At 42.6% G+C, this 15,835-nt stretch overlaps 1 protein-coding gene across 2 annotated transcripts in view; it reads right to left on the reverse strand.

The window, feature by feature from the left end:
• Nucleotides 1–15,835, reverse strand: part of LOC124106749 (HLA class II histocompatibility antigen, DP beta 1 chain) — a 65,477-nt gene that overhangs the window by 42,070 nt on the left and 7,572 nt on the right. Inside the window, exons 3-6 of one of the 2 annotated variants that reach the window (XM_046464514.1) lie at nucleotides 14,058–14,339; nucleotides 13,524–13,634; nucleotides 13,212–13,235; nucleotides 12,691–12,921 (exon numbers count right to left, since the gene is read on the reverse strand). In XM_046464514.1, coding sequence (XP_046320470.1) covers nucleotides 13,219–13,235; nucleotides 13,524–13,634; nucleotides 14,058–14,339 — 410 coding nt within the window. In that variant the 3' untranslated portion in view covers nucleotides 12,691–12,921; nucleotides 13,212–13,218. Of the gene's footprint in view, nucleotides 1–12,690; nucleotides 12,922–13,211; nucleotides 13,236–13,523; nucleotides 13,635–14,057; nucleotides 14,340–15,835 lie in introns of those variants that run through there. The other variant, XM_046464515.2, reaches the window with a different exon arrangement.

Below are 15,835 nucleotides of genomic sequence, written 5' to 3' on the forward strand. Positions count from 1 at the left end.
CAAAGCCTTCCTTAGGGGCAGGCCAACACAGGAACACTCCATAGGTCATTCCTGTGAACTGAGGGTTTCAAGAGCAGCATCTTTGTCCTTACCTGGGGTGTCTCTGCCCTGAGCCAAAGGGAGCTCAGAGTCACCAGCTCAGAGTGGCCATCAGGTGACTCCAGTTATCATCCTTCTAGTTCCCAGGAAGGTCTAACAGTGTAGATCCAGTGTAGAACCTTCTAGATCCTGAGGAAGAACAGAGTGAAGGAAATGCAGAGTAGCTCCACTCAATAGCTCCCTCAATGTGAGGACAAGAGCTAGATTCTGAAAAAGGAATGAAAAGCTGGTATCATCATCCACTAAGGAGAGAGTTGGTATGAGGCATGTGATACTTCAGGGTAAGATTCATCGGAGACTATATGAGGAAAGGCATCCTCATCATGAGCTATTAGTCATGAGGCTTGGTTATTTTATGTTTCCCTTGCCCTGGAATAGGTCTTGAGGAATCTCATGCCCCCTTCAAGGTGATGGTCATTCCCTTTGCATAGACATGTTCTGGGATAGAGCAAGTCTTATCCAGTGTGTAAATGTCTAGGGGGATAGTCCTCCCCACTCCAGAGCTCTGAATAAGTTCTAGGGGCTATATGAGTTCATGGGAAGTGTCTCCTGCAGAGGTGCTGTAAGACCTTAGCATCTAAATGGACGTGAAGTAAGTGTTCCTGGGATTGAACACCAGAAATGGTATGGACCTCAGTGTACAACCAGGGGAAATGACTTGTTTTACTTGTCCTTTCTGGGCCACAGTGGTGCTGGGGATTGAGCCCAGGGTCTCACACATGCTAGGCAAATGCTCTACCAGCGAGGTAACCTGCAGTCCATGTTTCTCTTAGTAACTCTGAGGGTGAAATGAGAGTCTGCCTATAAAAATGCCATAGAACCTCAGAGACATGAGAGTTTTTATTGTTAGGCCAATAATGTTATCAAAGATCATCCCCTTTGTGAATTCTCTGTGTTTTTGGAGTAACTTAAATAATAGCAAGTAATTCTCAACATATGAGTTTACAGTGGTTCTAGAAATGAGGTAAATATTCTCCTCCCAGATCATAAAAACTAAGAGAAGAAATGACAAATCAAATGTAATTTCTAACAAAATTAAATTTCCAACAAATGTATTAAGTACTTAAAAGCTTGATAACTTGAGTGAAAGTGTATAAATTACCTGACTTTGGTTTCTGTTAGGAACACGGATGCAGTATAGTAAAGAGGTCAGAACTGAGGTGTGGAGGGAGATCTCCTGTCTGGGAAGCTGCTTTTGGCTGCTTCTTGGATTCCCAACTGTGGACAAGTTATTTCACCAGCTGTGTCTTAGTTTCCTCTCCTGTGGAATAGAAGTTTTCATGCTGTGTATGTTGCAGGCCTTTGTTAGAAAAACTAATTGAGGTAATACTCAGTATTTGTAAATCTCTGAAAGCAGAATCTTGCTCACAGGACCATCAGGAAATGTTAATTATTATAATGGAAGAATAGTTCAGAAGACAAAAAAAATCTCTTTATACAATGAAACACACCATCTAATTCCGTAATACAAGTTCTGTCATTTTAACATTAAATAGCAGAGAAGCTTACTCTAGCTCCTCATCCCTTTATACTAAAACAGAGTATATAAAAAGAAAGATGTACCATTACATTTAATGTGAAATGATTGGAGAGAATGTTCTTAAACATAGGACCTTCTTTGTGTCATTGCATTCTTATATAAAAAAGAAAGAAAAAAAGAGCAAACAAAAATATAATAACTAAAAGTTTTCATCCCAATTTATGTGTCTAGAAATAATCAAAATTTTTCTCCAAAATTATCAAAGGGGTGAAAGGGTAAATAGAATATTATTTGGCAACCATCAAATGAATTCTTATATGAAATTAGGAAGAAGCATTATCCATTTACACAAGCGAAAAATAGTCATTTATACAAATGAAAAGTAGCCAGGGACCCACCCCACGCCCTAGTTCCAAACAACCCTGTGAGGGGGGTGCTCCTGACATCTCTGTTGTAGCTTCTTCCCTCATCCTCAGACCCCACAGTAGGTCGGGGCTTTCTGGGCCATGTCAGGCCCGTGGTGGACACTGGGGGCAGCCCTCCACCTCCTCTCCCAGTGGTGCTAGAGCCTTCCTCAGCCAGCCACAGAGGCGCCCCTGACTGTTCTGGTGGTCATCTCGTCCCCTCCCTCTCCACAGGGGAAGGGGAACAAGCCCTGGCTCAGAAGCCCCTGCCCTGCGCCACCTCAGTTCTCCTCATTTTCTGGCTCACAGTGGCCACTGCAGGTGCTCCTTGAACACCGAAGGAGCCAGAGCAGGGCCAGGACCCTGGGAGCCCATGCCACCCTAGTTATCCCCAGTGGAACTGGTGCCACCAGGGCTGAGTGCTCAGGTGGGCGAGAGGGGGTGGGGTGGGGCTCGGGGACAGTAGGGTCAGAAGATGCTGTTCTGTCCTGTTTTCCTATTCTTATTCCTTTGTGTGAGTTTCTTTTTGGCTTTTCCCCCTTATTCCTTCTCCTCCTCCTCCATTTCCCTCCTCTTCCTCTCCTTCCAATTTTTTTTCTTCTTCTTTTTTTGGGGAGAGCCACATCCCCAGCCCTTTTTCATATATATTTAGAGACAGTGTCACTAAGTTGCTGAGGCTGGCTTTGAACCCTCCATCCTCCTGCCTCAGCCTCCTGAGCCCCTGGGATCACAGGCTTCCTCTTATTCCAATAGCAGCGATATTTGTTTGGTATTGAACACCCGCTAGCACCAACTCTCACACCAATCTTCACATCACTTTGTTTTCAGGAAGGCATTTAGGATCTCACTTTAGAAATGAAAAGAGATTCTGAGATTCCTAAGTGCCTCGTTGTGCCTCGTTATCCCAATGTCGGGGTGCTGAGGGGAGGAGTCAGGGCCTCCTCCTCCTCTGGGGAGCTCCTCTTTCTCACTGTTTAAAGCTAAATCTCTTGGAGCAGGAATCAGCGATGTCTGCTTTAACTTTCCCCATTTCGACTGCCCACTGGGTTCCCCCTTTGTCTCCCCACACCCCTACTGCTGCTCTCCTGTGGGGATCAGTGACCTTTGTCCAGCACCACCTCTCAGTGTCTTGTGTGCCACTGGTGATATTTGAGACATGACCACTACTCTTTGCTGGAATTATCCTCCTTTCTTCCTCCTTTCCTCCTATTTGTTGATCCTTTACTTCAGCCTCTTGTTGAAGGTCCACCTTTCCCAGCATCCAGACCACACACTCGGACCATCCTCCTCTGACTTTGTACACTTTTCTTGGGGACCTAATCCAAAATCACAACCTTGCTCACCCGTGAGGACTCCTAGTCTACATCCCTAACAGTGTAACTTGAGACCCATCTACTTATTTCAATGTCCCCTAAAACTTCCTCTGTTCCTCAGAAATCCCACTCCAAGCAGAACATCCTATTTTCTCTCAATCACTTACTTCCCAACCTTCATTGCCTTTTCAGCCACTGATGCTGCAACCCTCCTCCTGCGTCCCCCTTGTCCTTTACCAATGCCTGCAGATTTCCAGCTCAATCCGCCTTTCCAACCCCCTGCTCTCTCCTTCCCGGGATTATGCTCCCGCCCCCACCTGGGCCCTCACCACTTCTCACCTCCCGGTCTTGCTTTCAACCCAGCCTTCCTGCTGCTGCCACCACCACACCAAAATCTGATCAACTGTCCTGCTTAAGGTCCTTCAGCAGTGTCCCGAGTCTCTGCAATCAGCGCACAGAGCAGTTTACAGGGCAGCCCCCACCTCCCCTCAGCCCCAGCCCTGCTGAGGAGCTCCCTGGTCTCCCTGGGATTTCACCCCTCTCCCTGCCTGAGCCCATTTCTGCTGCTGGAAATGCCACTTCCCCTCTCTCTGCTTTGCCAGCCACAGGTAAAGGCCATCCCTAGGAAACCTTCCCCAAATCTTGTATTGATTTTAATGCCCTCTTTTTGCTCCCGCGTGGCATCTTCTGTAAACCCAGAAGTGATCAAATCTTAGACTAGTGATTTTTGTCTTTCTCATTATTGGAATTTTAAATAGTTTGAGGGACAACCTTAGTGCCTGGAGTGTGAAATTTCATTATATATATTTTGATTTTAATATTATTTTTTTTTGCACCAGGATTGAACCCAGAGGGTTTAACCACTGAGTCACACCCCCAGTCCCCTTTTTAGACAGCATTTCCTTAAATTGCTGAGGCTGGTCTTCAACTTGCAATCCTCCTGCCTCAGCCTCCCTAGACACATGGATTATAGACATGTGCTGCTGCACCAGGCCCCTTCCCCAGTGAATGAGTATTAACATTTAAAGAGTACACTTCACTTAAAAAATGCTCAGACCTTTGTCAATTTATCAATATGCAGAAAATGAAATATTCTGAGGCAAATAAACTATACCTGTGTAGATCAATCAGAACTCCATGCTTTCTTCCTCTTTTCTGTAGGTGACTAATTCTCTATAGTCACTGAACTCAGTGCGGGACCCCTAAGCATTACTGTTACTAGTGTGTCTAAGGAGAGGGCTGCTCTCCATGGGCTGGGACTCAGAGGGGGAGTCCTTGGTAGAGACCCCTGAACCCCACGGTGTTGTTTCACTGTAGTTTCTCTAAACACTGTCAACACCAAACCCCATCTTGTTATTGTTTTACTGTAATAACAGTAGATTTTTCTTAACTTTTTGCTGCTCCAAATATATTAGCTAAAACTAAGATACTATCTCACAGGAGTTTCAAAGGCAATAAAAAATTATTTTTTGGTACCAGGGATTTAACTCAGGGGCACCTAACCACTGAGCCACATCCTGAGACCTTTTTAAATTTTTGTATTTTAGAGACAGGGTCTCACTAAGTTTCTTAGAGCCTCAGTAAATTGCTGAGGCAGATCTTGAATTTACAATCCCGTTTTCTGAGCCTCCTGAGTTGCTGGGATTATAGGCGGGCTCCACCGTACCTGGCTTCAAATGCAATAATTTTTATTTCCAATTGAAACTACACTTAAAAACAAATTAATCAAACTGATTTTGTTTATTATATTATTTTAAATTTACTATGTCTAAAATGAAAGTCTTGTGGATAAAATTATATAACTTACTGCTTTTATTTTAAAACTAAGAAAGTAAACCAAGTATGGTGGCACATGCCTGTAAGCCCAGCAACTTGGGAGGCTGAGGCAGGAGGATTGCAAGTTCAAGGCCAGCCTAGGCAATTTAGGGAAACCCTCAGCAGTTTAGTGAGACCTGTCTCAAATTGAGAGAGAGAGAGAGAGAGAGAGAGAGAGAGAGAGAGAGAGAGAGAGAGAGAGAAAATGTCTATAGAGGTAGCTGAGTGATAAAAGTGCCCCTGCCTTCAATCACCAGTAGAAAATGAAATAAAACAAAGAAACAAACAAAAAACTCTAAGAAAGTAACTTGAATAGTGCTAAGGATTTGGAGGTATTTTCATTCCTTTATTATTAAATACTTTTTTTCTGATTTCTATTCCATGCCTACAACCCCAGCCTGTGAAGTTGAGGCAGACCAACATCCTCATCAGCCACAGTGACAGGTTTTTCCTGTAGGTGTTCAGTGTCACCTGGCTGCAGACACAGGAGAGGTAAAAGAATCTGTCCAAGGTCACACGAGTTCTAGGTGCAGAGCTTGGATTTGAACCAGGCACTGTGGCTCCAGAGATTGGGGTCTTACCCACATGTGGGTCATGTCACCTGCAGCCATTCTCTGTGTCCCTCACATTCTATGCAGCCTTGATTTTCTTCCATTCTCATATTGAGGTCCAGAATCTCTGTTCTGTGTTAAACATTTGCAGTAATAAAGGGGAACCTATCTTTTTCATAATCTCTAAGGGAATATGTCTACTTTCCTCATATATTTTTGGTTTATTATCTTAATCATAGGGTGAAAAAACCAGTCACTTCTGTTAATTTATTGAGTTGAATTCAGCTGAAATGAATATGAATTTTCTTCTTTGGTCCATTGACAGGCTAATCACATTATGGATTTTCTGATGGTAAATCATCACTATTTTTAGAATAAACCTTATTTGATCAAAATAACTTGTTTTGAGCCTGGCACGGTGGCATACACCTGTAATCCCTGTGGCTTGGGAAGCTGAAGCAGGAGGAACGAGAGTTCAAAGCCAGCCTCAGCAATTTACCAAGGCTCTAAGCAACTCAGAATAAAAATACATAAATAAAATAAAATACAAAATAGAGCTGGGGATGTGGCTTGATAGTCCTGCCCCCTGAGTTCAATTCCTGGTACCCCAAAACAAACAAACCAAAACCAAAATCAAAACACACACACACAAAACCCCTTATTTTTGTAATAACTGACAGATTTGGTGAGATGCATGAAACTACTCCATCAATTCTGTCTCTTGTAGTACTCTTAGTTGGCCCTGGAAATAAGGATGCACATGACCTGACATCCTTAACAAGACTCCTAAAGCACAAGAAGTAAAATGAAGAATCAACAAATAGGATGGATTAAAATTAAAAAGCTTCTTCTCAGCAAAGGAAACAATCAATAATGTGATGAGAGAGCCTACAGAATGGGAGAAAATCTTTCCCACACCATCTCAGATAGAGCACTAATCTCCAGGATATGTAAAGAACTCAAAAAACTTAACACCAAAAAAACCAAATAACCCAATTAATAAATGGGCTAAGGAACTGAACAGACACTTCACAGAAGAAGAAATACAACTGATCAGTAAATATACAAAAAATGTTCGTCATCTCTAGAAATTAGAGAAATGCAAACCAAAACTAAGAAGAGCCAGGCATGGTGGCACATGCCTGTAATCCTAGCTTGGGAGGCTGAAGCAGGAGGATCATGAGTTCAAAGCCAGCCTCAGCAATTTACCAAAGCCCTAAGCAACTCAGTGAGACCCTGTCTCTAAATAAAATACAAAATAGGGCTGGGGATGTGGCTCAGTGTTTGAGTGTCCCTGAGTTCAATCCCTGGTGCAAAAAATAAAAAGCCCCCCAAACCAAAAATAAACAAACAAAAAACTACTCTAGGATTTCATCTCACTCCAATCAGAATGGTAATTATCAAGAATATAAGCAATAAGAAGTGTTGGCAAGAATGTGGGGAAAAATGTACACTCATACGGTGCTGATAGGGCTGCAAACTGGTGCAACCACTATGGAAAGCAGTATGGAGATTCCTCAGAAAACTTGGAATGGATCCACCATTTGACCCAGTTATCCCACTTCTGAGCTTATACCCAAAGGACTTAAAGTCAGCATAGTACAGTGATGTAACCACATCAATGTTTACAGCAGCTCAATTCACAATAGCTAAACTATGGAGCTAACCTAGATGCCCTTCAACAGATGAATGGATAAAGAAAATGTGGTACATTTTCACAATGGAACATTACTCAGCCTTAAAGAAGAATGAAATTATGGCATTTGCAGGTGAATGGATGAAACTAGAAAATATCATGCTAAGTGAAATAAGCCAATCCCAAAACACCAAAGGCCAAATATGTTTTCTGATAAGTGGATACTGATCCATAGTGGGGTAGGGGTGGATAGGGAAGAATGAAGGAACTTTGGATTGTGCAGAGGGGAGTGAAGGAAGGGGTGGGGTTGTGGAGATGGGAAGGACGGCAGAATGAGACAGACATTATTACCCTCTGTACATGTATGATCACACTACTGCTGTGACTCAGCACCATGGTCTGCCAGCGGAATGAGAATTTATGCTCCTTTTGTGTACAGTGTGTCAAAATATATTCCACCACATATGACTAAATAGAATGTCATCTGTATGACTAATTAGAATGTCATATGTATGACTAATTAGAACACATTTTTAAAATTTAGGGAGAAAAAGAAATAAGGGTGCATATGCTTTCTAAGATTATCTGGAAGCTTTAATCTTTTTTTGTGTTCCAGGCTGCATGGGTAGGAGAGGCATGCTCTCTTCCTCAGTGTGGTAGGACCCACCCACCTGGGACGTTATCAGGACAGGCGCCCAGGGCAAGGGGTGACACTGGAAAAAAGCACTTCAGTTTCTTTGATGTTTCTATTTTAGTTTTCCATTTCTTCCTGTTTCTTTCATATTTATGTCTTTCTAGAAATGTATCACTCTTAATTTTCAAATTTATAGGCATAAAGTTGGTCATAAATATTTTCATTTAAAGTATCTATATGTATAACCATTTTCCTTTTTTATTTTGGATCCCCTACATTTTCTACAGTAGGCTTTCTTGAAATCTGTTGACCTCATTAAACTTTGAATTGGCTCAGAATTGGATTTTGTTTATCCTCTTGTTTTTCTATTTCATTGAATTTTGCTCTCCTCTTTATTAGTTGCATAACAAAGGGACACTTTTTAAAAACTTTTTGATCATTTAGGTCATTTGTTTTCACACTTTCCTAATAATTTTTTTTTTAAAAAAAGACCATCTATTTGTAGTTCTATGTACTATTTTCAACTAAATTATTTCATTTTTTTCTATTTATTTATTTAATAGTACTGGGGATTGAACCCAGGCGCACTTAACCACTGAGCCATACTCCCAGGTGTCTTTTATATTTTATTTAGAGACAGGATCTTGCTATGTTGCTTAGGGCCTTGCTAAGTGGCTGAGGCTGGCCTCAGACTTGCAATCCTCCTGCCTCAGCCTCCTGAGCCAGTGGGATTACAGGAATGTGCCACTGTGCTCAGCTTGCTTATCTTTCTTTAAAGCTTAGAATTTCATTTTTTTTTTTTTGGTGATTTTCTCTCTACCTATGTTTCTCTTACTTTCCAGATGTTTAGTTACCAAGATGTCAGAATCTTTGTTTCTATCTTTCATGTCTCTTTTCTATTATTTAATCTTTCATACTACTCTAGGGTGAGTTCCTCAGTGTGATTTTTTATGTATTATTTTTCAGTTGCAAAAGTCCCAGTTATATCATCTATTATGTTCTTTATTCCAACTATTATTTTGTTTTAATTAATTATACATGGCAGTAGAATGCAGTTTGATACATCATGTAATGGAGTATAATTTCTCATTCTTCTGGTTATACATGATGGAGAATCCCACCAGCTATATAGTTATATATGTACACAGGGTAATAATGTCTGATTCATTCTACTATCTACCGCCACATCCCCTCCCCTCCCTTTACTTCACTCTCCTCAACATAATATAAAGTAACTCTATTGTACCTTAGTGTCCCCCCACCCACACATTGTGAATTAGCATCCACATATCAGAGAAAACATTCGGCCTTTGGGTTTTTGGAATTGGCTTATTATTTCACTTAGCATGATATTCTCCAGCTCTATCTATTTACCGACAAATGCCATAATTTCATTCTTATTTAAGGCTGAGTTATATTCCATCCTATGTATATATACCACATCTTTTTTTTTTTTTTGCCATTCATCTGTTGAAGAACACCTAGGTTGGTTACATAGTTAGGTATTCTGAGTTGAGCTGCTATAAACATTGAGGTGGCTCCGTCACTGTAATATGCTGATGTTAAGTCCTTTGGGTATCAACGGAGAAGTGGGATAGCTGGGTCAAATAGTGGTTCCATTCCAAGTTTTCTGAGGAATCTCCATACCACTTTAAAATCCAGTTTTCTGCTAGATTTATTGACTTTTGTTTTTGCTTCAAATTATTAATATCTTGCTTTACCTGTTTTTTAACCCTTTTATTGTGAACTAGAGGACATTTTCATGAAACACATAAAACAATACAATGTATAGCCAATGGTTATAAAGGCAGACAGCCATGTAACTAGTACCTGTGACAGGAAATAGAGCATTGTTAGCATCCCTGAGCCCCTCAGGGCAGCAGGTAGTTTATAATCTTTTTAGGAACATAAGTTCCCTTTATCCATAAAGCCCAACAGAGCTCCTACTACATGGTAGGTCCTCCTATAACACGGGGAGCCACCCATGAATTACTTGAGGATCTTCTCTTGGTATCGGGCCATGGAGATTTAGGCTTAACCTTGGGAACTGTCCCAGCTCCCCACACACATTAGACTGCCCAAGACACATGACCTCTATCTCTGCTCTACTAGGAAGACCCCTCTCCTGGCTCCAGATTTGGGTGTAACCCATTGGGAACTGGACAGCCCACCTCCTACCTTATTTGGCAAAGAACATTCCATGGAAAACCTTTGATGTTCCCCGATGTAAATAAAGCAAGCGTGGGCTCCATTTTGCTCTCTTTTAGTGTGGAAGCTCCATCCATATGATCGGCCAGGCTGTCCTGCCCCTGCTTTCTAAAAATATTTCCTGTGTCCTGTGGTTTTTCCGACGCTGTTTTTCTTAGCTTTTATTCCGCAGCATCCCATTCCACCAAGAGGCATTCCATTCCCACCACCTGTGCAAAACGTGGGTGGGAATGGAATATAGGTGGCAGGTCCTCACGTGTATTATTTATGTAACATGCAGTTACTGAGTAATTGCTACTTTCAAGGACACCAACTCATTTGCAGCTGGATGCAGCCATGTGACAGGGGAACCCAAGAGGAGAAATGGCATCTCCTTAGGGTATCCCTGACTCTCTGTGACCATCACCTGGGGCAGCAACATATGTCAGGCTAAGAAGACTACCTTCTCATTAGGAGGGGCAGAACATGAGAGGTCAGGTGTTAGGTGTTAAGGCATGGAGGTATGACAGTAACCTGGAAATCCTAACCCTGGTTGTGTCTTTTGTGACAGAAAAGGACATTGGCACTTCGCCAGCTTCAGCTCTGCTTTAAAACTCCAGTCTCCACTTTCCCTTGAATCTCTGTGTCCCTCAAAGCAGTCATGGGACTGATGTACCCAAGACCTGTCCCATTCCTGCCTATTTTTGATCCTACTCAGACTTAGCACCTAGCAAAGAGCCTGACACAAACAATATATCCAGTAAATATTGTTGGAATTTTGATAACAGGTGGCCCCCACACTGGGTGGTCTTCACACCTGTCTCCTTGGGACTTCTCCCTACATTGCGTCCTTCCACAGAAATCCCAGAGACCAACACATACCTGGTTGTGTGAGAGCTGGACCTGCCGGATGCCTGTTTTCTATAGCTGCAGGGCCTTCCCCCATTTCCTGTACCCAAGTCCCCTAGAGGCACGTATCCTGGATCCCTAATGAGCATGCAGAAACCACAGTGGGTCCACCCTGGTCCTGCCCCCTGGCCTGGGAGCAATGGGTGAGGCTGGTTGGGGAAGATTCCAGTCAGATATATTTTGTAATATTCAGTGCCTGAAGGCTCCGCGGAGGAATCTACACATTCTGTGTCTAGGGATTTAATAGTGATCTTGATTTTAAGACTTCTCAAATTCTCATGGCCTGTTTCTGTGTTTGAATGGCAGGGTTATAATCATATTATTTTTCTGATGCATAGACTTCTCATGGGGTGGCTCTGAATCTAGAAAGGAAAACGAAGAGATAGAGGGTCCTCATTTGTCTGCTGTCCTCGTCCTCTCATTATGTGACAGCTGAAATTACTACACAACCCAAGGCAGCAGTTACTCCCGTATCAATGATGCCCTAATCTCCACCTTCAGCCTCAACCTCTCCTGGAAATGGGGAGTCTCATCCCCAGATTCAGGGCACAGTGAGAGGAGACTGAGAGAAGATTGCTGTAGCTTGTAGGAACTGACCAGGGACAGGTGTCCAGAAGTATATGAACCCAGAAACTGCTTCTATGAAGCCAGGGACAGGGAGGTGACCGCTTTGTGTGTCAAGAGCTGTAGAGCACTCAAGATGTGCATAGCTGGGCTTGTGGCACACGCATGTAATCCCAGCAGCTTGGAAGGCTGAGGCAGGAGGATTGCAATTTGAGGCCAACCTCAGCAACTTATTGAGAGACCCTAAGCAACTCAGTGAGACCCTGTCTCAGAATAAAAAATAAAAAGGGCTAGGATGTAGCTCAGTGGTAAAGTGACCCTGTGTTCAATGCCTAGTACCCCATTCTCCTGCCCCCCCCCAAAAAAAAGGTGTTTAGTCCAAACATGTCCGCTATCTAGACTTAAAGAGAAACTAATGTGAAATATGAAACTAAGAATAATTTTGTATTGTAAAAAGAAGTCCTGTGTTTGAAAAAGTGCTACATGTACTGATTTGTCTTTTAACAACTGGGATTTCCCACTGTACAAATTATTAGGATTAAAGGTCTGGGTAGGTTGAGGAATACAAATTTCAAGGATAAGTCTGTATCTTCTACTTTTTGTACTCAAAATGTTAAGCCATACTTGCTTAACCAGTATTTATTATGCATGCAATGAAAATGTTTAGTTTATTAATTATACTTATAATCCTTAATTTTGATTTTTATCTTATTTCTTAGCTGATAATGGTGAAACATGCACTTAATAAGATATATGTTGAATCGGTGACTATAGGTCACATAGCCATATTCATGTTCAGAGTCACTGTCTGCTCACCAAAGAATAATTAGGAATCATGGTCCCAGACCTACGTAGATGAAAGGGGCAAACACAATTATGGGGCAGCCCATAATATAAATATATTAAATTCAGAAGAAGTCCATGTCCAGTTGGCTACCTTATGCAACAGTTAGTATATCCCTATTTTTATGTTTTCCTTCTTGCCTGTGTGTACATGACAATGAACTTCTCCATTATCTCTGTTCACCAAAACCCACACACAAAAGCAATGGCAGAGATGACTCACTGCATATTCTTAAAAGAAAATAAACAACCACGTTGGATTTTGATTATTTATGGAGTTCAGGAGGAGGGAACTTGGTTGAAGGCCTCAGGAAACTGCATTGAGTCAAAGAGCAGAGCTATAGACTCTGGTTTCAGAGCAATTACTTGACAGCAACATCCTTTGGGAGGCTGGGAATCTGCCCCAGAATCAGCCTCAGGGAGTAAAGAAACGCAGAAAAATTCTTGTTCCAAGACACAGAGAGTCTTCTGGTAAGATCAGGAGCCCTGTGGGGTGGAGAAAAAGTCATCCCAGGTTGGTGAGCCCTCTTCCTCTGAGCCCCAGGACAGAAAAGGTAGGGTTTTATAAGATTGAGTCTTAGCCTGATAAAAACCCGTTTTCCTGAGCTTCCATCCCCAGTGGAGTAAAGGAAGGCCCTTTGCCCACACTCACTCAAGGGCTGAGGCTGAGAGGGAAGTTCAGGCCTGCGACCCTCTTCCCTGTGGTCAGTCAAAATGCAAGGACAACACTTAATCCTTCTGCAACCCAGTCCCTCAAGAAAACAGAGGAGTGTTACCTGTTTGTCAAGGTCCTCGTTGAGCTGGAATGAAAGGAGCAAAGGGGATGCATTCAGCCATTAAAACCACCTCAGAATGAGAGACACCCTTATCCCACCTTCCAGTGCCCCTCACTACATGGACCCCACATGAGCCTGAGCACCAGACCTTGTCATCTGGGCTTTCCTCCCTCCCTACAGGCCATCTTTGCTTTGATGATCTGATTTCAGTGGCTTCTAGAACTCTCCAGCACTGCTCTCCTGTCTCAGTCCCTCAACATGCAGACGAGGAAGCCAGGAAGGCAAGCCTCGGTCTCCTCCGGGTTTCCTTACCTTTCTTGCTTCTCTTGTGCATGAAGATGCCCACTACAAGGAAGATGAGCCCCAGCACGAAGCCCCCGACCCCGGTGAGGGTCTTGTTCCGGGCAGAGTCAGACTGTGCCTCTGGGAAGAACAGAATCCAGGATTAGTTTCAGGGCCTCCAGCTGCATCCCTTCCTGGGTCTTGTCTGAGATCCTGGAGCTGGAGCAGGAGGTCAGCAGAGGACAGTGAGAGGGTCCACTGAGGAGGAGGAGGAAAGAAAGAACCCCCTCGTTCTAGACTTAGGGTGGTGAATTCAACAGGATGACAGATGCTGATTCTGGCAGCTGCCTTTCAACATAACAGAGACCCAGGGTAAAAGGTTAAGCAAGGAGATCTTGACCCCCAGGGACAGGTTAGTCTCCACTGCCTCTAGCTTATAACTACAAGTGGATGGAAATGGTCCCAGTGTACACACACATAAGACAAGATGAGTGGACCCTGGAGCCAATTTGTTCCCTGCATCTCAGAATGTGGGGTCTAGAAGGTCACTTCAGGGTAACTCACTCCACTCCACAGTGACTGGGCTGTTCAGGCTGGGGTGCTCCACGTGGCAGGTGTAGACATCTCCCTGCTTGGGGGTCATCTCCAGCATCACCATGATCTGGAAGGTCCAGTCTCCATTTCGTATCAGTTCGGTGGCCACAACCCCAGCTGTTTCCTCCTGTCCATTCAGGAACCATCGGACTTTAATGTTGCCTGGGTAGAAATCTGTCACGTGGCAGACAAGCATGTTGTGATGCTGCAGGGTCCCCTTCTTGGTGGGAGACACATGAACTTTAGGCTGGACTAGGAGAAATAAAAGGAATGATATTTGAGATTATTATTTTTTAGATGTTTTCATTAGGGAAGTGGTTTTTATATATTTAAGATACAAATGTCATAATTGGGTTAGTGGATACCTGCTATACTAAAAATATGGAGATAGGCCTTCAAAGGGAATATACATAATTATTAGTTATATGATAAAGAAAGATTGGCAAGGTTGGGGCAACACAAAAGCAGCACTTTGTTGCAATTTTAGTAGAAATTTAAATTATGAGTGATTGATTAAGTCTTTTGATAAACAATCCTTCTTCAGCTGTGAAACTACCTGTCTTCTCAATGTTGTATCTTGATGAAATGGATGCAAAATTTAGTCAAATAATTTCATGAAGTTATAAAGGCAATGACATTCTCTCGGTCTGCCAATCTAAGTTTATATCCCAAACATTAAAAGTACAAGAAACAAATTTGACGATGACTTGTTTTTCAAATAGCCTATATATTTGATGCTCTCCCTTACCTACAAAACCTCAAGATCTTCAAATCTACAGTCTTATTTTCAAGTGCAACATTCTGATCCCCATCTGTTTGGTTAGTAGGAATTTCAGTCTGTTCCCAAGTTTCTCCTCTGCAAAGTCTTTCTGGGTTGCCTGATGGAGCCCTCAAGTGCAGATGTTGTCTATATCTCTGTATCTCTCTGATGTACCTTCCTCTCCTTGTTCTTCCCTCATCCATCTTTTCTGCTGCTCATATGTCCATTTCCATACTGCTGTCTACTTCCTGTCACCTCCTGATAGTTACGACTCCTCAACATCTACCACCTTCAGAGGCCTTCCTGCTCTCCAGAGGCCAGGCAAGATCCATGTGCCTCTAGAGAAAGCCTGTTCAGGGAAATTTCCCACATCATAGCTTCTAGGTCCTAATAATTTACTTCTTTTTTTTTTTTTTTCTAATTTCTACTCCAAGAAAAACAAATATGCTGAGGTGGAACAGGGTCAGGTAACAGCATGTTCTTGAGGTATCCCCAAACCTATTGTCTCCTTAAACAACTTGACTTCCTGTTCGGACTTCTCCAATACTGCCAGTCTTCTCCCTCATAGATACTTTATTTTCAGGGATATCTTTTATTTTGACCACTTTTATAAACTCACAGTTCATCAGATGTTCGGCTCCTGTCTCAGTTTGTGAATTTGGTTAAATTTCTCTCCCTTAAGTCTCTTGGGCCTCATGCAAGTCAGTGGCTCTATCTGCATGACTATTTTAAGGCCCAGAACATTCCATGAAGAACTGTGCCTAGAATATACAACTGACATCTGGGGGCACTTGAGCTAGGTCTGTAAACCAATGGTCTTATTTCTTCTCCAGCTCAAAATACCTTTCATAAAGGCAAGATATTCCCATGTAGTCTAAGGCTGTTTTTTTCAATGCCCACAAAATACCTGTTCAGTTACTTCTAGAATTTTTGTTAGGCGTTCACACTGCAAATTCCCAAACACTCATTCTCCTTTTCCTCTCTTTTC

Source organism: Marmota monax, unplaced genomic scaffold (assembly GCF_021218885.2).
Source record: "Marmota monax isolate L192 unplaced genomic scaffold, Marmota_monax_Labrador192_F-V1.1 WCK01_AAM20220418_F8-fsc00211, whole genome shotgun sequence".
NCBI lineage: Eukaryota > Metazoa > Chordata > Mammalia > Rodentia > Sciuridae > Marmota > Marmota monax.